The following is a 23,072-nucleotide window of genomic DNA, read 5'->3' as shown; positions in this document are numbered from 1 at the left end:
CCATGGATATTTTGACCTCATGATACAGTTAAAAACATACTCATAACTTTTCTGTGCAGCCAAAAAAATAGTAAAAAAAAATGTAAAAGGTATAGAAAAGATTTCCCTTTTAAGACCTGGAAAAACTTTACACAAGATCAAAGAAATTTCATGTATTCAAATTAGGATGGACCACTCTTATATGAAAAAAATCATAACCGTATTTTCGAGACGTACAAAATAACTTGCAGTTTCCGGGAGCCTTTTCGTGATAATGTAAAAATAATAAATATCACTAATGAACGGGATTGAATGACTACAGCGCCACGTAGAGGTAAACAAAGTGGAAAGTATGCATTTTCCCATATATTTAGTCGATTTTTCCATATGAACTTCATGCTCGTTGAGCATCCACTTAGACTTGACGGATCTGGCTGAAATTTTTACAGTAGCTTCTGGGAGCAAAAAACTTTATTTTCAGGGGGTATACGTCTCGAAAAAATGATTTTGATTTTTTTCATATAAGAGTGGTCCACCTTAATCCACATTATCAGACACTTCCTACTTAATTTTAACCTTCCCTAACTTCAGAATTGTGATGAATACAACTAATTTTCAAACATATCTTTATAAAATTCATTTTATTTGATATTTCCATCCAGAAAAAGTATGTATACAAAACCACTCTTCATTAAGATAATGATAAAATCATTCACGAAGTTCACACACAATTCGCACACCATGGGTTGCAAACATACTCTAGCTTTTGAGCATAAAGTTCGGCACGTTGTTCAGGGCAGATGCAAAAGTGTAGCCATCTTTGAGATTGTTCCCCAACTTGACCGTGTTATTGGCCACTGCACCAATGCCCCCGAAAACTCTCCCCACGAGCCCTCGCGTGGGAGTTGGTGCATTCATTTCCAGTGATCTTGTGAGCATTCGTTTACCTGAAAAACAAAAAATAGGATAACTAGTACGATCTTGAATTATTGGCAATACAATGTATAACTCACCTATTAAAAATTTAAGCAGAGTGCTGTTGAATTCGGTTGACATTTCTTGATGCGGTGCATGGCCCGATTGTTCAATGATCTTAATCACAAAATTCTCACAGTAGTCAGAGCTCTTAACTACTGATTCCAGCTTGTATATTCGATCCTCATTTCCTGTGATAATCAGACATGGACATTGAAGCGTTTCTCCTTCTTTTATTCGGTAGAACATAAAATTCCGGTAATAATTCAGTGGACCTCGCCAGTCGTCTGTTTGGCTGAATGTGTACTTGTAAGCCTCCATAAGATTATTAATCACAGATCCATTTGTTCCTGATATGTACATCTTCTCTCTCAGAATGTGGGGATAGCATTTTTTCAATATACGTTCCGCATTATGTTGCATCTCTATTTCCGGCAGGTATGGCAACTGCAATAAATAAGGATGATACCACTGCGCATTCAAGTTTAATTTCTCAAGTGATTTAATACAATGTTAGAGGCGTGCCTCAAACTCACAGACTCACCTGGACGAATTCGAGCCACCTTCGATTAAACGGAGAATTTCCCGGCAGATTTTCCCAAAGCAGATTTGGATGGGGTGTTGACACGCTGACAAATTTGTCCACCATTTCCGGATTGGTGTGCGCGAAGGTCCATCCGATGACGGCACCCAAATCATGGCCTACAATCGAAACACTCTTGGCGCTTACTGCTATCAAAAATTTACGCAAATCCTCGCAAATTTTTTTCGGGGCGTAATCAAAACGCCACAACGGCTTATCTGAGTCATTGAAGCCCTTCAAATCCAGTGCGATGACGTGGAAGTACTGAGATAACTCCGAGATCTGAAAAAAGGAAAAACAGCAATAAGAATCTAACCCATTCTAGCCAAAAACGTCAATGGAGGGTGATACTGGGTTTAGGGGAGGAGACCGACTAAGAGCGCATGGCCAATGGACCAAGGATAGCTGAATTAAAAGATACCTAGACCCATTGTCACCTCGACGATCATCCAAAAATAAAATGGTTTTGGGATTTGAAAAATGGAAAACACAACCATTAACATAATCATTAAGCATACCTGATAGCGCCATCCGAACCAGCAATCAGGAAATCCATGTAGAAGTAGAGCCGTGGGATTACTACGGTTACCCGCTTCCACGTAGTGTAATTTAGTGTTCTGAAATGTTATAAACATAAACTACATTTTTCTCCGTTCCATGAAAACTCTAGAGCTAGATGTTTTTATATATGTTCCGAAAGAATAAGAACTTTTAAATCTCTAAAAAAATTCTTTCAAAGTTGATCATTTTGCCAGTAGGTTGAAGGTACTAAGAAAATGGAGTTTGCGAAGCAACACGAGTTACGGATACTTTGAACATGTCATACAAGAATATCTGTATTGTGTTTCAAACAAATATACATATGTTGAATGTTGATGTTACAATGTGTTGATGTTACGAACGTCGTCCTTCATAAGTTCAAAAAACTGTTATAAAATTCTACTAGTGTCAAAACCGCAAATACGAAAAATGCAAATTCTTATTCTTATTGGCATCACAGCCCGCACTGAGGCTTTGGTTTGATTCGCGAATTAAAATCAAATAACCCTGCTCGCAGAGCAAGATTACAGATATTGAATTATTTTTGATAGATATTTTATTGATATTACTGGGTAGCACCAGCTATTACTATGACCGGGGGTTTTGTAATTTTCGTACTGTCAAGTTTAATTGGATTTTAATTAGCAAACCGGACCAAAGCCTGAGACATTGTCGCCTCGCAGCTTAATGTTCATTCAGCACTTTCACAGTTATTAACTGCGAGATTTTCAAGCCAAGTTACCATTTTTGCATTCGTATATCATGAGGCTAACACGATGATACTTTTATCCCCAGGGAAGTTAAGACAATTTTCCACCCGAAAATTTCTAGACCAGACCGGGAATCGAGCTTAGCCACCTTCAGAATGGTCTTGCTTTGTAGCCGCACAGCTCACCGCACGGCTAAGGAAAGCCCTATGTAAATTATTATCATTAAAAAATTTCAAACAAATTTTTAATACTTCATATATACTGTTACATTTCATTCGAATAATTTGCAAGAATTTGAATATCCGCGTCTCTTTCACGAATTGGCTTTGTATGTGTAGACTAGACTAGACTAGACTAGACCCAAATCATAATGCATTTTTTACGTTTCAAAAAGTAACGCTACTACCAAGACCTATGTAGTGCCGTATTTCATTTTATTTCTGAGAATTATGAAGAAAGAGTATAAAAATGACAAGCAATCGATCATTGAAAGCTTGTTTTATATTGGCTCTACATTCTTCAGAAAGCTGGGTGCGTTCTCTTGCCATCTTACTCTACTAGGCTTCATTCGCTGAAACGCTGCAGATTTAATTGGCGTGTGTTTCATAAACAGCATGAACTACTGATTCGACGTCTCAAAGATTGGAAAAAATCAAGATTATTTAGTCGCAAAATAGGGGGTTCGTCGCTTGTTAATTTTTCTCTTCATTAAAGTCATTTTCATATTTTAAGCTCTTGGAAGTTAAAATACTAAGGTCTGTCGCATTTGGAGAATTGAATTTAAAAGTGACAATTCAAAAGTAAGAGAAAAAATCACCCAGTAATATAAGAACGGCTGGTGCTACCCAGCAATACCAATAAGATATCGACCAAAAATGATTCGATATCTGTGAAAGGAATCTTGCGATAATTGTAATTATTGCAATAATCTTTATTTATGTCCCCATGAAAGTTTTTTAGGAAAACATGAGCCTCACATAGGGGAACGTCGTCTTTTTTTATCGAAGCCGCACTGGCGAAAAGACGCAAAATTTTTTACTCATGTCATTTTCTTTGATTTTTAGGGTAGAATACGGCTTTGGCAGGGTGCGACATTTGTTGGCATTCTCAACAATATTTGCGTTTTCCAGCAAACATACACTATTTATGAATATAAATTTGATTCAATCACACAATTTCAAGTCTAGGCTTTCATTTGAATAAGTTGTTTGTGTAAAAGTAGCAAGATTTGACGAATTAATCACCGAAACAAATTTGCACCTACGAAATCCTTGCCATTATTGCATCGCCCAAGAAAGCAGCAGACGAAAAGCAAACTGTTACTTACTTTTTTGGATCGCCTGTTTCTTCTCTTTATCGTATATGATACGACAAATTAGGTACGTAAACTACTTTTTACACTTTATTACCACTTGATTATCACCACAAATAGCAAATTTATCCAATATTTGCTCTATGTTTCACTAAATAAAATTGGGACTGTTCGTTTTCTTTGGCAGCAGCGCACTTCGGAATAGAGCGAGAGAATGTGTTTGTGAGCATATCAAACACACGCTAAAAAAAATACCACGCACAATTCCATGTGATTTGATTTTAGCAAAACTACGAACAAAATATCCGGCGTTGCCATTTATTTTAAAAAAGTGTTAGAATACAAAGGCTTCTATTCAGATTTTCACTCAGACCATGAATTATATCAAAAGTGATAGCCACACCGTAGTATTTTAAGCCTTATGTGGCTGACAGAACCGTTTTCCTTTTGCAACTTTAATACTTTCCAAGTAGAGTTGTCGCAAATTAATCGATTACTTCGATTAATCGATTCATCGTTGTGATAATCGATAAATTTTGAATCGATTATTACCCAACGATTGATCGATTCAATAATCGAGAGGAATCGTGAGTAATCGATTAGTTACTAATCGATTAATCAGAATTTTACGACATCATAAGGGTGTCGAAAATGAATTGATTATTTCGATTAATCGATTCATCGTTGTGATAATCGATTAATTTTGAATCGATTACTATACAATGATTAATCGATTCAATAATCGACAAGAATCAAGAGTAATCGATTAGTAACTAATCGATTAATTGGGATTTTACGACATCTCTATTTCCAAGCTCATCAAAAAAATCATAACCATTCCCGTTCCTACATAGCGCATTTCAACCATAAATAATTGCCTACTTTTAGGGTATTATCAATTATTCAACTGTGAAACGTAGTGTACGAATGAGGTGGCTCCAGCTCAATCTTATGTGTATAGATTTGGTTTTACATAGTTTACGTCGTTGTACGCAACCCCCATGATTATTTTGATGAAACAAACATATCATGTAAAGACCTTCAAATCTAAGGACCGTAAAGAGCAAGTTGTATATTTGAAACTGGTTGATAGACTTTTGCTTACGCGTGAAGACTTTAAGGCATAACAAAAGACAAAAGATGTAAATCTTGGCAGCGGACGAAAAGTATGTAAGTTCCCTTCTTCAAAATGGCCAACATTATTCAAATAGGTTAAACATGGTAAAAGTTATGAAATTGTCAATATCTGGGTACACGGGTACCCTATCTGCCATTCACGTCTGTTTTTGTTGGCCGCATAAGGGGTAAAATTTGTTTTACAATGTGTTTAAATGTTTTTGCCTATCTTCCACGTGACATAAAATTGATGCCAAGGCTAAAATTCATGTTTTGTTTTAAACCAGTTTTGATAATTAATAAAATTTCTTCCAAAATTGAGTGAACCGAGATGAGCGTGCGGCCGATTATTATGAATGAATTTTACTACTAGAGGATATAAACAACCAGCATCTGGCACCAATACATTACTAGTTTTCTACTTCCATGTCTAGTTGCTGAAGGGAGCAAAATCATTGCTGATAATAGAAATTGCTATGCCAATAGAAGAAACGTTGACCTGTTACTTTATATTAAATTTACTAAGTTTGTGGTAAAAGATATTATATTAAGTGAACACCAATCATCAAAGGAAGAGCATACGAATGTATACCAGTTGAACTATACCTGTGTTTTAGTGTAATTATTCATTATTTTTATCATTCAATTTGCCGAATGTCCCCTATATAAGTTTCCAAAGCCTGAGAAAAACTATCCATTTTTGCAGAACCCAAGACTACGCGCAGCAACTAGAAGTGGCACTCCCAATGGAAGAGCAGCTAGACGCAGCTTTTCTTGAAGATGGCAGGAGAGATATTCGATCCGCCAGTGCACGCTTGGCCCCGCCGGGAAATTAGGAGGAAAAAATTAGTTTCACCTTGAAGGTTGAAAATGATATTTTAGGAACAAAGTGTCTTCAGCAAAGTCAAAGCTAATTATTTAAGCTTGATTGTCGTTGGCGTACATCATTTGTATCATTAGTTATTATGATAATCTTCTATATACATAAAAATGAATTTCTGTCTGTCTGAACCTTATAGACGCAGAAACAACTGACCCGATCAGCGTGAAAATTTGTATGCATAGCTTGTTTGGGGCTGGGGAAGGTTCTTAACATGGTTCGAGACCCCTCCCCCCTTTGGAATGGATTTTTAGGCGAAACGAAGTTCGTCGGGCCTGCTATTTCAAATATAATAATGACAGACTGATGATGATGATGATACTACCATCTATTGTAGCAAGGCACCTGCCGATAGCACTGGCCATATCTGACAAACGATTTGATCATGATTATGCTATTGTTTGCATTTCATCAGACTCCTGTATAAAGGGCCAAAAATGGGTGGGGTGGTTCCATAAGCAAAGATGCTTATGCGAATCCACGGGATGAATAAAGAATCTCTTTCCAGAAGAAAGTTCGTACATGCAATATTATAATCTAGCCTTCGTTTCCCAGATTGACCCAATAGATGGAGAGAAGAGCCCGCCCTTTATCCACGAAATGTTAACAATAGGAAGTTGGCGATTCCACTCTTCCTATCCAAATCGCTTCAATTGGGTGCCCTGGTGGTTTTTTTTTTTTGGTATATAATCATATAGTTTCAATATAATTTGGTAAATATATGTATACTAGTTGACCCGGCAGACGTTGTCCTGCATAGTAGGCGAGAATGTGCGTTCCGAACTGCCCATGCAAAGTTCGCATAGGAATCACAATTTTAATTTTTCACGATTTGCTCAACTTTACTTGTAATTTTCGCATTAGGAAATATCATATAAACCCGTCGGAAACTATTACGAATGTTTCTGCTGAAGAAATGAAAAAAATTCATCCAGCCGTTTTTGAGTTATGCGGATACGAACACAGACCATTTCATTTTTATATATAAGATAATGGAATTCTCTCACCAAGTTTCAATTCGAATGTCATGGATGAGGGAGGACCTTTCTTCAACACCAGCTAGTTTTTGATTTAGGATGTCTTCAGAGTTACTGAAAGTTCGTCAGGAAATGTCCTGGTTCAAAACGGGGAATATTCATCCTTCTGGTTCACAGATTGAAAAATAGACTTGATTTCTGAAAAGATGAAACAAAAAGACAGATGGCAGTATCATACATAACAACATAAGCGTTTGAAAAAAAGTGAGTGACGTCTTCTATAAAGTTTTAGAGCATAAAAAATGCACGTTTTAGTTACATAACTAAGTGAATACATTGTCTGGAACTGCCCCGAATACGGTATTGCCAGGTCCGATTTATATGCATCCCTCCGGGCCCGAGGGAAACCAGAAAATGAGGACATTAGAGATGTGTTGGGAAAGCTTGATCTTGACTACATGGCCCTTGTTCACAATTTTTTGAAGCGCATCAATGTCATTGTTTAATTCCCTCTCCCCCATTGGTAGGGCCATGTCCACCTCGTTTTCTCCCACTCCGCTCGGTAGAAACGTTTTGCTTGTATCATTACAGTTTGTTCCTGTTCTGCACCACACCAATCATCGTGGAAAGACTGCATCAACGCTACCTATGGACACCAATATAATCCCAAGGCCCTATCCCATCCCATTTTTTTGTATGTACTCCTTAACGTCGACCAAGCCGCGAGTTTTTCGGCTCCCCAACACTAACATACGAACATAAGAAACAAAAGACGAAATTGTAATAAAATTTCTTTTTACTTTCGGCTCCATTATGCCTCCGAGCGCCTGAGCCTTCAAATAAACGTCAATTGAAAAAAAAAAAGTGAATACATTGGTGGATTGCTGAGAGATATAACTGTTTTTATTGAAAAAATCCGACATTTTCAAATGCCTGTATTTTTGAATGGGGGAAAAAGGGGGATCCTCCGTTAGACAGAGGAAAGGGTAAGGACTGATCTGCATATTTTGGATGTGGGGAATTAAAGATTTTCTCATTAGGGTAGTGAGCTAATTCCCGTCGTAGTTTGTACTACTTGGTTTTCAAATCTTATTTAAACGCTAGCCCTAACTAAGTTGTATGTAACATATATTTTAGAGTTCCTGCTTTCCATTGCACATTATTATAGTGCAATAAACAAATCATGGTTTATTAGGAATCGGTAATCAAAAATACCCTTCCAGTTTTGTCCTATATTTGTCCTACGAAAAACTTTTTTCGTCCATGAAAGCTTTTTTTCGTCCATTCCTATAATCGCTGGTTTGACGTGAAATAAACGTGGTAGTATTAGTATGCCATTTCAACAAGTACACCAAATATTTTTTATGCGGTATATATGCACCGTGTTAAATCAAAATGACATAAATCAAGCTCTATCTGGAATAAGGGCGAATGTCGCAAGAGAGGTTTCTCTTCGTCGACTTCCCCTCTTTTAAATAAAAGTGACAAGCAGCAGATTTCTTTGTGGTTTATCACCTCAGAACGATAGAAAACAATGCGAACTTGCATTTAGAGGTGATAAACTGCAAAGAAATCCTCTGCTTGTCACTTCTATTCAAAAGAGGGGAAGTCGGCGAAGAGAATTCTCTCTTGCGACATTCGCCCTTTTACCAGATAGAGCTTGAAATGACAAGAATATTTGCCTGTTCTGAATATTTGTTGTGTTTGTTGTAGAACATAGATAGGAAAATGTGTATGGACGATGTTCTTGGTTGGCCAAGAAATTTCAGAAATAAAGGTCTTCAGATCTATACGCGTAATCAAAGACATTTGGGCTATTTTTAGATATGTTATGTGTCCATTGTGGTTCATACAATAGAATATGTGTATAGAAGATGTTCGCGGTTGTACAAGAAATCTCTGAAGTGAAGGCCTTAAGATTTACACGCGTAACCAATGATCAACAGGCCTGTTTTGAATATGTAATGTACCTTCCAAGTAACACGGTTTGTTGTATGAGTGTAAAAAATACATCTTTCGAACATATAGTTTGTTACGTTTTGGTAAAAAATTACTTTCACACGACCCAAATAGCGCAAAAATTATTGATATTCTCAACATCTTTTAGTCAAAACCTTGTTTTTGAATGCACATTCACAAGACTAAACTTAAGCACCTACTTATGATGTTTTCAATAACCGACTGTCAACATGGTTCTGTCAAATTGAATGCCAAAACGAAAATATTAACCAACACGTTCAAAGAAACAAATTTTATACAAAAACGAAGACAGGCATGCATGATATGATGAATACAATTTTAATAATATTTCAAGCTCTATCTGGTAAAAGGGCGAATGTCGCAAGAGAGAATTCTCTTCGCCGACTTCCCCTCTTTTGAATAGAAGTGACAAGCAGAGGATTTCTTTGCAGTTTATCACTTCTAAATGCAAGTTCGCATTGTTTTCTATCGTTCTGAGGTGATAAACCACAAAGAAATCTGCTGTTTGTCACTTTTATTTAAAAGAGGGGAAGTCGACGAAGAGAATCCTCTCTTGCGACATTCGCCCTTATTCCAGATAGAGCTTGATTTATTAAAATATACAAGCAGAATACATAAATCATATGTATTTCGAAGTCTCGGGCGAAACATTATATGCGGCTCATATTTCATTGGCTATCTTTTCATTTTACTTCTCCTAAATTCATGCGCCATTGATTGAAGAAAAGTATAACTATGCCAAAGCATAATTTTGAAATTGATATGCAAACAAATTCTCGAACCTGCAACAAAAACAATATGGCGAGTTCTCGATAAACAACAGGGTCGATGAAGAACGTTCATTACATTGATCTTAAAAGATGTTGAAATTACGTTGAAAATGCATATTTTAGCTGAACAGTTATCATTGGGATATGTTTTCTGACAAAACAAATGTCAAAAAATGAACTTGTTATGACCGTGTTCGTGAAATCTTCCTCGCAGACATGTTTTATGTTGTGAGAATGTAAAACAAAACATCTCAAATAACCAAACAAATGTCAAAAATCAACATGTTATCATCAAGTTGTATGATTGTAGTATGAAACAGCTTCAATGATTAAATTTCTGTATGTTTAGAAAAAACCTTTTCATAGCTTTCTTCGAACATAACATGTTTTGTATTTCATTATCCCGACCTTTATTCAACATGATTCTTAGATCTTTGCTAATAATGATGTTTTCAGTGTTACTTGGGCTGTTGTGGTACATTTAATAAAATATGCGTATTGCGTATGGTAGATGTTCGCGGTTATCCAATCGTAACCAATGATCTACAGGCCTGTTTTGAATATGATATGTGCCCATTGGGGTACATATAAGATAATATGCTTATGGAAGATATTAGTGGTTATCCAAGAAATTCCTTTGAAGTGAAGGCCCTCAGATCTACACGCGCAACCAATGATCAACAAGCCTGTTATGTGCCCATATGTTCAATAGACTATGTGTATAGAATCTAACAGGCCTGTTTTAATCATGTCATTATTTTTTTTCATCTCATAAGAGCCACTTTGCATTCTAAGCTTTTTTTTTTCAAATTTGATCTACACCATCTTTTGAAAAGGGTCGACCTTTTTTACCGATTTTTTCAAATGGATATAATTGAAAAACGACGCATTCTACAAAAAAGTGTTGTATGGGTGACTATCGCAAAATCGGTCGGCTAATAAAAATATTGGAAAGTATCCAAATTGAGCCCTACACTGAAAAAAATCGGCTATACACATTCTTCATCAGCAACTGTACTGATCAAGTGAGGTGTATAGCCGCCAGACATTCTAAATACTCACGCTCCTCTAATGTGGACGTGTACTATACACATGTGGAAGTATTGGCTTGAGAAATGGATTGCGAGTGATTTGCATTTGACTATGCGTCCAATTTGGGAATCTCGAGCTCGTTCAGTAGCCTCTAGGTTGCGAAGGCCAACGGAGGTCCTTCGTAGCTTAGTTGGTTAAATCACCAGTCTAGCGTACTGTAGGGTCATGGGTTCGAGTCCCATCGAAGGGAAAGTGGTTACCTCCAATACATTTTCCAAAATCAATATCTTCCACATAACGTACATATTCACATATGAGTTTTCTTAACTAAATATAGTTTTATTTTAAACTAGTCGACCCGGCAAACGTTGTCCTGCATAGTAGGCGAAAATAAACGTTGTGAACTGCCCATGCGAAATTTCCACATGATTCTTAATTTTAGTTCTTCACGATTTACTCAACCTTACTCGTGATTTCTATATGGGGTCGTTCAAAAATTACGTCCAAGGTTTGAGGGGGGGAGGGGGTCCGAATTTTGTGACAGTTTGTGACAGGGGGAGGGAGGGGGTTCATCTTATGTGACATCCACCTTCAAAAAAAATTTGAATGCATTTTAGGAACAATTTGCATTTTAAAAACATATATTCAAACTGTTAGTAAGGTACATAACTCACTATGCTATTGTAAAAATTAAAATAGTGTACGAAAAAGAAAGACTAAAATAATCGCCAAAATAAAAATGACACACGTACGTACAGGGGGAGAGGGGGGCTCAGTGATTTGTGACAGTTTGTGACATGAGGGGGGTTGAAAATGCCGAAAAACGATGGACGTAATTTTTGAACGATCCCTATCAGGAAATATCATATAAACCCGTCGGAAACGATAACGAATATATCTGCGAAGAAATGGAGAAAATCCATCTAGCCGTTTTCGAGTTATGCGGATACGAAAACAGAACATTTCATTTTTATTATATAGATATATAGATAGATTACTAGTTGACCTGGCAGACGTTGTCCTGCATAGCAAGCAAAAATTCCCGTAGTGAACTGTCGGAAACGATAACGAACATATCTGCTGAAGAAATGCAGCGAATCCATCCAGCCGTTTTCGAGTTATGCGGATACGAACACAGACCTTTTCATTTTTATTATATTGAAGAGTAACACTAAAAAAGGGTCCACATTTTCAAAAAAATATTATATTCCTTTATTCGCTTGTCTACTTGCAAAACCCAGATTAATCCACCTAGCGTTGATGGTGCCTTTCTCGTATTTAGTTAAGGCACCAACCTTATATGGGGTTCATATGGTCCGATGTACCATTTTCTTCATAACTTTTAAACGCAATGACCGATCGTTATCAAATTAAATAGTGATCCACATTTATCCTCTGGCGAATAAAACTTGTTGCGAGAAAATCGGTTAAGGATTACTATACAAAAAGTTGTCTAATGTTTTTTTTAGCTTTTGTGCACACACACACATACTGGGCTGCGAAATGGTGAGTTAACATCTGGGAAGGAGCGACCCACAATGCTCTGGTCCTCCCAAGTTCCAATCTCACGCTTCCACGGATCTTCCGATGACAATCGACTGCCAGCTAAGGGTTTTGTACTTAGCTGGTAGTGCAGCCTGGGCACTGTTGTCCTTCTGACATGGGCTTTCGGCCCATCATCGACTTTGGACGCCATCATCGACTTTGCGTCATCGAAGCATAATATCAGTAAGGACCTCAAGAGGAGCTTGCTGAAACTTCGAAAGTCGATGCTGGACGCCAAGCTGGAGAGGGCGGTCGGGACGGCCAAGTGTAAGCCCGTGAAATCCGTGGAGTCGAGGTCTACCCAGACTGAGGCCCAAGGATTCGTGGACTCGGGCAAGGTGAATCGACCGAGGGCGTGCCAGCGAAGACGATGGTGCCAAAGTCTACCCAGACTAAGGCTCAAGTATTTGCGGGCACGTCGGGGGTGACTGCTCCAACGGAGCAGACACAAAAACGGGGGAGACAGTCACCAGGGGATGACCTCCCTGGGGGCCGCTCCAAAACGCGGAGGGTTACTACCCCGAACAAGGGTAGTGGGGCTGGGAAGCTGAACCCCGGCCAGGTACCTCCAAAACCGGGGGAGTAAGGACCTGGAATGGTCCGTCCACCCAGGAAATACGGTGGTAACGGCAGGCTGAGAGCTCTCAGCCGCACCAGACCAGGGAAATATAGGGGGATGACGCCTCCTGGACCCTGGTCAAGAACAAGAGGAAACCGAAGACGTCAATGACCGAAAAGAAGGCGAATGAGGGTAGCAAGACCTGGAGCTGGACGAGATCACCGAAGTCGAAGAGCTCGGATCGGAGTCGGCTTCATGGGTCATACCGGTGGTCATGCTCTGTGGTCGAACTCGATCCTTTTATCGAACAAGTGGCCGCGCGAAGAACAACATGGTATCGTCGCTTTCGCGGCGTCGGTCAACCTGGCGGGTTTCGAGCCTGAGGACGGAAAGGGGTCCTCGTCAAGACTGGAGCAGGCGTAGGCACCGCGTCGGCAAGTCCCTCTGTGTGTTGGCGAATAGACCCTATCGCAGAGAGCTAAGTTTGGAAGATGACATTAGCATTTCCATGGATATGCATATCACTGTAAATCGTTTAACTTCACGTAGAAGTAATACACTCAAAATCATTAATTAGTGAAAAAATAACTTGTTTTTAAATTTTGGTTTTGTACAGCTTGTATGTGCTGCGAACTCAATCAAATTCAATTTAAAAAGGGACACGACAGCTGAAGCTTATATGGCAAAGCAGTGGAGAGAAGAGGATGTTCATGCTCCAAGTAAAGAAATGGAAAACAATGTTTGCGTTTGTTTCGCGGTTTACGTCCTAGCACCAGAAGACCACAATAAAAAATATTTATTCTTTGTTCCATAAAAGAAATGAAGAAGCGGTGTTGATCTACGAGCTGTGTGAGTTGACGACAGCTTTACATATCCTGCTACAACAGTTGTAAGGCAATTACGCTAGTATTGGAATCGTGCAATTATAAGACACTAAGGCAAGTTTCATTGCCATGTTTAGTAGAGTGGGGCGTCATGGTCATTTTTTCAAATCAATGGTTTTTCGAAGCCATTCTGGGTCCTGAACAACTGTGCAGAATTTGGGACCGATTGGTTACTTGCTCGCTTTCCGCATCGCGTTTGAAGTTTGTATGGAAATTAGTATGGGAGAACGTATATTTTTGCATTTCTACTACTAGAAGTTTCAGTTCATCGTAAATCAAGTGGCACATTGCGTTAAAGTATAACCCAAAGGATGCCGAAAAACTTTGCTGAAGAAGGCACGTTGCTGGAACGTCCATAAAAAAAGTTATAACGCTTCAAAGATTGAGTGTTCAAACCATATGTACAAAATCGTTTATTCTGCCAGCACTGCCGAACTACGTAGACCAATAATTTAACTGAGTGTTATTTCTAAATAATTGATCTTAAAGGGCTTTAGAGCTAATGGGAGCTATCCGGAATCATTTCCCAAAGAAAAAAATCCGACAAGAAGGAATATGGGTTTTGCCCTTCGATAACCATAGGTCGTCCGGTAGTGCTGGCAGAAACATTGATTTCTTGCATATGGTTTGAATAATCAATTTTCGAAACGTAATAACATTTTTTGTAGACCTTCCAGCTATGTAGCTTCTTCGGCAAAGTCTTTCGGCATCTTCCAGACTATATGCTAACGTATTGAGTCACGTGATACTTGATACTTGATGGGCTACAGCTCTTCGATGAACCTACGCCGAATGGAGTATCCTTCTCCACTGGACTCGATCCTGGGCCAATCGCTTCCAGTCGCCCTGAACATTGAGCGCCCTCAGGTCCTCTTCAACTTCAAAAAGCCATCGTGTACGCGGCCTTCCACGAAGCCTGCGGCCTCTTCCGGGTTCTCTACTAAATATTATCTTCGCTTGACGTTCTTCCGGCATACGAACAACGTGACCAGCCCACCGTAGTCTGCCGTGTTGTATAAGCTTAATAATAACCAGCCCTTTATACACCTGGTACAATTCGTGATTCATGCGACGTCGCTAGATACCGTTCTCCTGTTTACCGCCGAGTATTGTCCGCAGCACCTTACGCTCAAACACCTGAGAGCTCTCCGATCAGCCTCCTTTAATGTCCATGTCTCATGGCCGTATAAAGCCACCGGAAGAATCAGAGTAGTATACAGCGCGAGTTTTGTTTTCGTTTGCAGACTACGGGACTTAAGCTGGTTACGAAGTCCGTAATAAGCCCTATTTGCAGCTGCAATACGCCTTTTACCTCGCGGGTAACATCATTATCGCACGTCACTAATGTTCCAAGATACACAAATTCTTCTACCACTTCAAATTTTTCACCATCCAGCACCATTTCGCTACCACCACCACTAATGAACCCACGTTGATTGCCAGCGACCATGTACTTCGTTTTGCTGGTATTGATCGTGAGTCCAATCCTCGCTGTCTCCCTCTTAAAAGCCACAAAAGCCTCTTCCACGACACGGCGATCAATTCCGATAATATCGATATCGTCCGCAAATCCCAGGAGCATATGCGATTTTGAGATAATGGTACCGCTTCTTTGCACACCAGCTCTCCTAATCGCTCCCTCGAGCGCTATATTGAACAGTAGGTTCGAGAGTGCATCACCCTGCTTTAATCCATCTAAGGTAACAAATGACGTCGATATTTCATCCGCAACCCTTACACTTGATTTCGATCCGTCGCGATCAGGGGGAGAAGGTGGAGCACTGAATCCCTACCCCAACATGTGCGACATCTGGATTTGGTTCTAAACTGTAAACAACAGTGTTAATTCTCTACCACCTTTTTGTTATGGCGAGGCAATTTTTATGCACACTTTTGATTTCGATATTTTATCAAAATTAAACACTCAATCATGCAGCAATATAACGATGCGGTGTGCTTCAGATACCTGCTTGATTATAGGGACTCGAAAAAGAATTTATTTGCAGTAACTAACCGAATATAAAAATGTTCACATTAACGATTGCGCCCTAACACCGTTTCTAAGCTTCGATGCAGAGTACACGAGCTTTGTTCGCCAGTGACAGGCGTATGAGGCCCTTGGTCGCGATGCGGCATGTGAGGTCGCAACCAATCGAGCCCATATTTTGCACAGTTGATTGGGGTCAAAAACGATTCAGAAAAACCTTCTCACTTGATCGGACGAAGTTTGCGTTTTTCCATACAACTGCGCCCCACTCTAATGTTTAGTTACTTACGATTATTATCTTAGCTAGTTATCACAGAGACCGAAAAAAAAACTCAGAACACTGTTAAATAAATGACAATTTCATTGGCGCACTTTTTCTTCACAAATGGCTTTTTCATTATCATGTTTTTTATTCCATGTACCATGTACCAAAGTCTTTGTTTACTTTGAGTCTTATGCATATTTTGAGTCTGTATCTCAAACCACTTTTACAATAAGAAAATTAATTATTTTGTTTTTCAGGCATATTATATTGTCAAATGTGTGGAATAATAAATAAATAAATAAAAGTATATAAGGACCCTCCTAAGCCGTGCGGTAAGACGCGCGGCTACAAAGCAAGACCATGCTGAGGGTGGCTGGGTTCGATTCCCGGTGCCGGTCTAGGTAATTTTCGGATTGGAAATTGTCTCGACTTCCCTGCAGGGATAAGGTGCAGTACGAAACTCTGCGTGCAGCACGCATTGTTAGGAGCAACCCCGTTTAGCTCGAGAGAAGCGAGTAAGTGCGGATCGTACTCGGGGCTCTCAAAGAGTCATGCACAGAGCAGCACTCTAACTGCACTTTTTCGGTGCTGCTTCGGCAGGATTTTCGAGATCTAACGGTGATTTTAACACGCTTTGGTGTTCTATAGAAAGATGATTGATTGGCGTTTTCTTTGTTCGACATTTCGCAATATGAATAAATAAGATAAGGAAAATTTATATGCTATGGAAAATATGCAGAAGTTAAAATGCATTTCAATCACTTTTTAATTCTTATACATATCTATGAATATATGTGAATGGATTTTTAATATTTATTTACCTTGAAAATATTTCAAAATATTCCGACAGAAACGCATTTTTTATAACGGAAATAAATCAATATTTATGCTAAAGTCCATTTTTACCTAAATTCCAAAAACTACGAAAAATTACTTCAACGAAAATCGGCTGTCGTAGATTTAGAAATTCCTCGTGCTTATCAAAAAACCATGTATATGGAACCCCTTTAATTCCAAAATAATTTGCTCATAAAGCAACCCAAATGCATTTAATAATTATTCAGCAGGGTTTCATTATATTGATCCGCTATTTCAACATTGATCATTTTGACTGTTACTATAAAGCTACTGTGAGAATAAAAAATCTTTTAAAGAATAATCTACTGGCAGTCTTCAAGGTGCAACATGTGTGAGATGTTCACCTAAGTTTGTGCACCCAATCAAACATTGCTTGCTATGTTCGAACTTGCACATAGCAATCTGAACACGAGCCTGAGCACCTGATACACCCAGGCGCAATGTACAATGTTCAAACATCGAGTTTAAACCAGAGTCTCTTAATTCTCGTGTATACATAGGTGAGACAGTGAGCCATGAGCCACAAAAGCTCACGTAGCACCGATTCTGTGCGACGAGAGAAGCTGGCGCGCGCATAAAATAACTGAGTGAGCGTGTCTCAATGTACGTCTCATGAGACTCATCTCATGCGCTAGGAATGCATAGCTGGCGTTACTTAGGCGACGATATTATTGAATGAAAATTTCCCGCCCAAGCTGTTTTACGCACTTTCGCTGTTGCTTGCAAAGGTTTGCCATGGCAAACAGCGCATGAGCTGATCGCATTGAGATGTCTCAATGCGACTCATCAATGTTAATGTGAGGTACACAAGCCTCGTGAGCAGTGACGGGAAATGTCATATCGATGTCATGGGACTAATTTGTTAATAACTTTTTTCACAAGTAATTTACAATCGTATGTTTTATATAAACATAAAGCACTCAAAGGATACTAAAATTTTTCTAATAGGTCATTGCTCTAAATCTGATAATGGCGGCGTGAGAGCCGAATTAGTGTCAACTGACATTAATGTCATGACATTCCGTGACATTTTTTAAATTCGTTATCATGCCTCACACTGTATATTTAGAACAATGACCTGTTTGGCAAAGTTGTAGGATCCTTTAAGCATTACATGTTAATAAAAAATCCGAGTTGTAAAAGACTGTTGTAAAAAGTTATTAGCAAATTAGTAATAGCAATCCCATGACATTTTTGTGACATTTCCCATCACTGCTCGTGAGACTCGCGTGCGCTAAATTTTATGTGCGCGTAGCAGTCGTTGCTCAATCTCATCTTTTTTTGTACGCGTGCATTATGTCTGGTTTAAACTTGGGTTCAAACATGTGCGCTTGCACACGAAAATGCTACGCTTGGGTAAATGAACGGGTTGCTGTGGAAACTATTGTTGATTCTTAGCGTTTCCCAGCCTTGTTATTCATATCTCGAATAAGAGAATTTAACCAAACTTCAATGAAGGTATGATTGAAAAATTGAAACATGTTGTGCACATTTTTCGCACTTGCATAACGAAGCGTTTATAGAGGTGAGGTCTTGATTCAGGCCTTTCATTCAGGACGTCTTAGGTTCGAATCTGCTCTGAGCGGAGCTTTTTATTCCATTTTCGAGGTTCTGAAAGCAATTCTTCTTAGGATTTCGGGACCACCAAACCAAAACCACCAAAACTGATTAGTTCATATTTCTAAAATTTTGGGATAAGATTTTTCTGACATGTTTATATGGAGATAATTCATTCTACTCACTTTGCGGTGGTACTTGATAAATATACCGAGAATCTGAAGCGAAGTTCTGGGTTACATAGAGATTCCTTTATTCCAGGGAGAGAGAGAGTTGTCGACCTTTTTGAAGAACCTTATGATCAACGGGGCTTTAATTCCAGTTTCGTGATTTTTTAGATTGTCATAATTGGAGATTTTATCTTTTATGAGAGCCATATAGTTTATAAGACTTTTAGGATTTGTGGGCTCATTTCTGACCTGGAGCTCTATCGTTTGTGAATTTTCTTTGTATTGCATAATGTCATCGGCGTATTATTTATACATAGCAATATAGAATACATTATGAACAGACCCCTACTATCTTTTTAAATTTCTATCAGTTTGAACCTTTAGTTAACAACCTCCCTCCCCCACTAAAAGTGTGTCTCAGAACTTTTTGGAATCAACATCTATATTTTATTCACGATTTGCAAATCCCATCGTATTTAACAAAACAAAATGCATGCTTGCATATGTAATGGATTTAAAATAATTAGGAGCTACATTTTAGACAGATGAACAGAGACTTATGTATTTTACCTCGTTTAGAACATAAACGCAAGGACGCTTTAAATAATCATTACATTGGAGGCTGCCACTTGTCTTACCGGGAAAATGCACATAATATTCAGTTTTTATGAACATTAAGAATAATATCTGAAGGTTGTATGCAAAATGTTGAGTAAACAAATTGTTGTGATATTGAGATATCGGAACAAGCGCAAACCACCTGACAAGGGCTGAAAAGTGGCATTTATAAAACTAAAACTATTCATGTGCCATTCCTAAAAAAAATCCAAAGACAAGGATTCAAACACTAGTGCCCTGAGTGAACGCCAAACGAGTTACCACAAGGCCATCACCGCTACTCAAGAAGAGAAACCACTTGACCAATATGAACAGCATGCTGTGTGTAAACTGATGTTTAAACTTCCATGTTCAAACCCGTGTGTTTGAACTTGGGCGCACACTCGTGTTCAAACCGGGTGCGATTTTGGTTTGGTTTATGATGAACTCGGTTTGTATCTAGTATGCATGTTTGAGTGCGAACTTGCACACGGGAAAACTGCACTTGTTTAAACGCGGTTCATGTTTTCGTGAAGACTGTCTACTGGCAATTAAAAAACATTTTTTCCAAATGGAAGAGATTTTTAAGTATTTCAGACATACTCTTTTTATCAACGGTGAATGTAGCCGTTTTTTTAAATTTCTACCAACGGCACTTCCAAAAGCGTGGCTTGTTGATGCATCTATGATTTTTGGATTACTCTCTAAGAAGAAATCACATAAATAAGCTCCAAATATCTGCAAACACATAACTTTTTATTGTTGTAAAGCAAACAAACAAGAAACAATTAAAAATATTTGTCGTCCATTGTCTGGCGGGCATTTAATATGATTTCAATTTTTTCGGTGAATTCCAAATGCACAATGTGCACTACCCGTGCTACCCGAAAGGGTAGTGCAGTCTTTGACTCGCACGCAGCAGCGAGAGCCCGAGCCCCTTCGGCTCTTTGGCTCGCAAAATTTGAGAGACGTGCACACGGGGCCCTCCTTAGCCGTGCGGTAAGACGCGCGGCTACAAAGCAAGACCATACTGAGGGTGGCTGGGTTCGATTCCCGGTGCCGGTCTAGGCAATTTTCGGATTGGAAATTGTCTCGACTTCCCTGGGCATAAAGTATCATCGTGTTAGCCTCATGATATACGAATGCAAAAATGGTAGCTTGGCTTAGAAACCTCGCAGTTAACAACTGTGGAAGTGCTTAATGAACACTAAGCTGCGAGGCGGCTCTGTCCCAGTGTGTAATGCCAATAAGAAGAAGAAGAAATAAAAGTATAAGTAAACAAGAAAATTATTATCGTCAAATAATTTTAAAACCTTAAGGATGTACCCCTAAAACAAGTCAATAATTTGCATAAAGAGCCGCGATTTGAACTTCTGTACTGAGAAATGACCATTCTTTATTTTTTTAGTCGACTTATGCATACATTTATTCTTGCATTGAGGTAATAGCTAGAAATATAACTCATTCCAATGTTTGTAGTGCAAGTATGACAAAGGTATACATCGACTATACATAGTTTAGAACTTGGTTTATAAGGCTTTCACACTCGTATGAAAACAAAGTACGTAACTTTTGCTCCACCTCACTTCAACGTCTAAATATATATGCAAAACAACAAACATCGCTCGATTGTCCCTAATCACAAAATATTTTCGCGATAGGCAGATGATGAAACTCAAAGAAGAAATGCAAAAAACGTATTTAGCAACCTTGACAACGTGCAACTATTCGACCTACAAAACTGGCTACAAATGAAATCCTCGAAACAAAAACAAGCTGGATCATAATGACGCGATGTACTTCGCACATTAACCTTAATTAAAGAACAATCATAAAACCAAAGTTCTTAAGCTCGTCGTTCCAGACATCACGAATGATTCACGCTCGTAAACCGCTAGTCAGTCGCACATGGTGCGCAACGCGAGCGTTAGTTCATGCTTCTGCGAGCTTTGATCTGCTTGTTGCTGCCGCACGCTCGCTCCCACCATTATCAAACACTACGTCACTCCAATAATTACCGTTAATCAAACATGTTTATTCACCTCTAACTTGACGTACGAGTGTCGCCCCATCTTGGTTTCGGTCATGAAATTCGGCTGCATATTCGGGAACTGAACTTGTTCTATCGATCTCCTCATTATGGTGGTCTTATGAACCCTACACTTGATGCACTCGAACAGCCATTTTAGGAGCACTATCAAATTCGCAACCATACAACGGAAGTACACATTTATAATCTGCATTTTAGGAACGACTTCCAGCACCTCATAGTGCTTCGGTTGAGACATTTTGAAATTTCTAGTTTCACAAGCGGGTATACTGTTAACTGCACAGGTGATGTAATTTCCATTCACTTTACTTGAAACCATTGGTCATTGTTGCTGAAGTTGCAATTCGGTTAATCTTCAATCATTATGGGTGCCACTCGCACATTCGCGACCGACCTGTTAGATTTCACGCTCGAAACTGTCTGCATAGACGTCCTGTGCAGTTCATTCGGAAACGAACATCGCCAGCATTAAAAGATTAAACCCATCGTATCACTTTTTACTATCAGCTTGTTTTTAAATGTCTTATGACATTTGCTCTCCTCCGTCACGCCGTAGGTCGTCGCATCAGCATCAATTCACGAGATTCACCTAACAAGCCATGTGTGTCTGCTGTTGTCACTACAGGCACTGCTGTTCCAGTGGCGCTCCGGTGTTCTGAAAAATTGAAATGAACCTTACATAAAAAGGGATGGAAGAGAATTACTTTCTATTGACTTGTTCACGTTGAAGCCAGATAGTTCAGCGTTTATTTTACTTTAACTAAATTACATTTTTCGTACATATATTTTGAAACTTTAAAGAGTACCATGCGAGTTAATTATTACTTTCTAGCTCTAGGATACTTTAATTATGTATTCAAACTACTTGAAACCCAGATTGAAAAAAAGGGTCTGTTTTTGACGATATGTGCCGCCAATTCATTATTTTTCAATATATCCCTGAGCAAGTTCTGCACTACATTAATCATTTTCTTGTTTTGGTTTATCGCTACCGGCCCTGTTTATGAAAGCATCACAGACACTTTTCAACCTACTACCTACTTCACAGACTTTTGTTTATGAAAATAGACATTGATTTGCTAATTCCTCCCCTCAGACCAACACAACTACAGCAATGCAACATAAATCCAACATAATTTGGTTTATGTTGTGGTGCTGTACGGTACAACCTTGCTCACGAGTCACGTACATTTCGCTTTCCTTTATAGGGGGTAAAGTCCATAAACGCTGTGACGTAGTTGACGGAGTTCCATGCACGTACACGTGATAGCTCGCTCGTGCTCAAACACTATCGTGAGTCCAAACGACGCACTCGCAACGCTTGTTTATTCTGTTCGCTATCCACAAGTAGAACGGCAAGGTAGTTCAGATAAGGAGGTTTACCTTATCAGTTCTTAAGGTTCCACCTTGGATAGTGACTAATTTTATATGCACCTACTACAATGCAACGAACTTTCACACCACACTACTCGCTTGAAACTGACACCAACTGCATCTAAGCAACACAATGTTCCCGTCTCCCTTACGATTCTTCTAGCTTCTAGGATTCTATCTAATTATGATGCATGTATTCGTGATGACCGGACCTCCACGATAAGCTATTCCACCCTGATGCATCACTTCTTGCAGCTTGCTTTCCTACTACTTTCTAAAATTCTTTCTGCTTTCTATAGAAGCTATACTGCCATCCCAAGCATAATTGTCCCATGTCGTTTTTTAGTTGATGGCCTTATTGCTGCCCTGGTG

General features: G+C 39.0%; 1 protein-coding gene across 5 annotated transcripts; it reads right to left on the bottom strand.

Annotated features, from left to right (window-relative positions):
- Positions 1 to 603: 603 nt before the first annotated feature.
- Positions 604 to 22,857, bottom strand: LOC134226256 (epoxide hydrolase 4-like). 5 transcript variants are annotated; one of them, XM_062706910.1, is made up of 6 exons: positions 22,710 to 22,857; positions 21,319 to 21,981; positions 2,056 to 2,154; positions 1,499 to 1,819; positions 993 to 1,401; positions 604 to 926 (listed from the first exon to the last, which is right to left on the bottom strand). In XM_062706910.1, exons 2-6 carry the CDS (start codon positions 21,643 to 21,645, stop codon positions 739 to 741), a joined length of 1,344 nt encoding a protein of 447 aa, XP_062562894.1. In that variant the 5' UTR covers positions 21,646 to 21,981; positions 22,710 to 22,857; the 3' UTR covers positions 604 to 738. The 5 variants fall into 5 exon arrangements, with proteins under 5 accessions (XP_062562894.1, XP_062562893.1, XP_062562892.1 ...); XM_062706909.1 differs by having other exon boundaries at positions 22,496 to 22,845; XM_062706908.1 differs by having other exon boundaries at positions 22,516 to 22,845.
- Between the last annotated feature and the right edge of the window lie 215 nt (positions 22,858 to 23,072).

The sequence above is a fragment of the Armigeres subalbatus genome, chromosome 3 (genome assembly GCF_024139115.2).
Source record: "Armigeres subalbatus isolate Guangzhou_Male chromosome 3, GZ_Asu_2, whole genome shotgun sequence".
Classification (NCBI taxonomy): domain Eukaryota; kingdom Metazoa; phylum Arthropoda; class Insecta; order Diptera; family Culicidae; genus Armigeres; species Armigeres subalbatus.
The sequence above is the reverse complement of the archived record's forward strand: the minus strand, read 5'-3'. Positions and strand labels throughout refer to the sequence as shown.

Coding starts and splice junctions, on each gene's coding strand:
- LOC134226256 (XM_062706910.1), bottom strand. CDS start 21,645: ATGGTTTCAAGTAAAGTGAATGGAAATTACATCACCTGTGCAGTTAAC. Junction 1,820..2,055: donor GGTTCGGATGGCGCTATCAG/GTATGCTTAATG, acceptor TCCTTTTTTCAG/ATCTCGGAGTTATCTCAGTA. Junction 1,402..1,498: donor GGTGGCTCGAATTCGTCCAG/GTGAGTCTGTGA, acceptor TATTTATTGCAG/TTGCCATACCTGCCGGAAAT.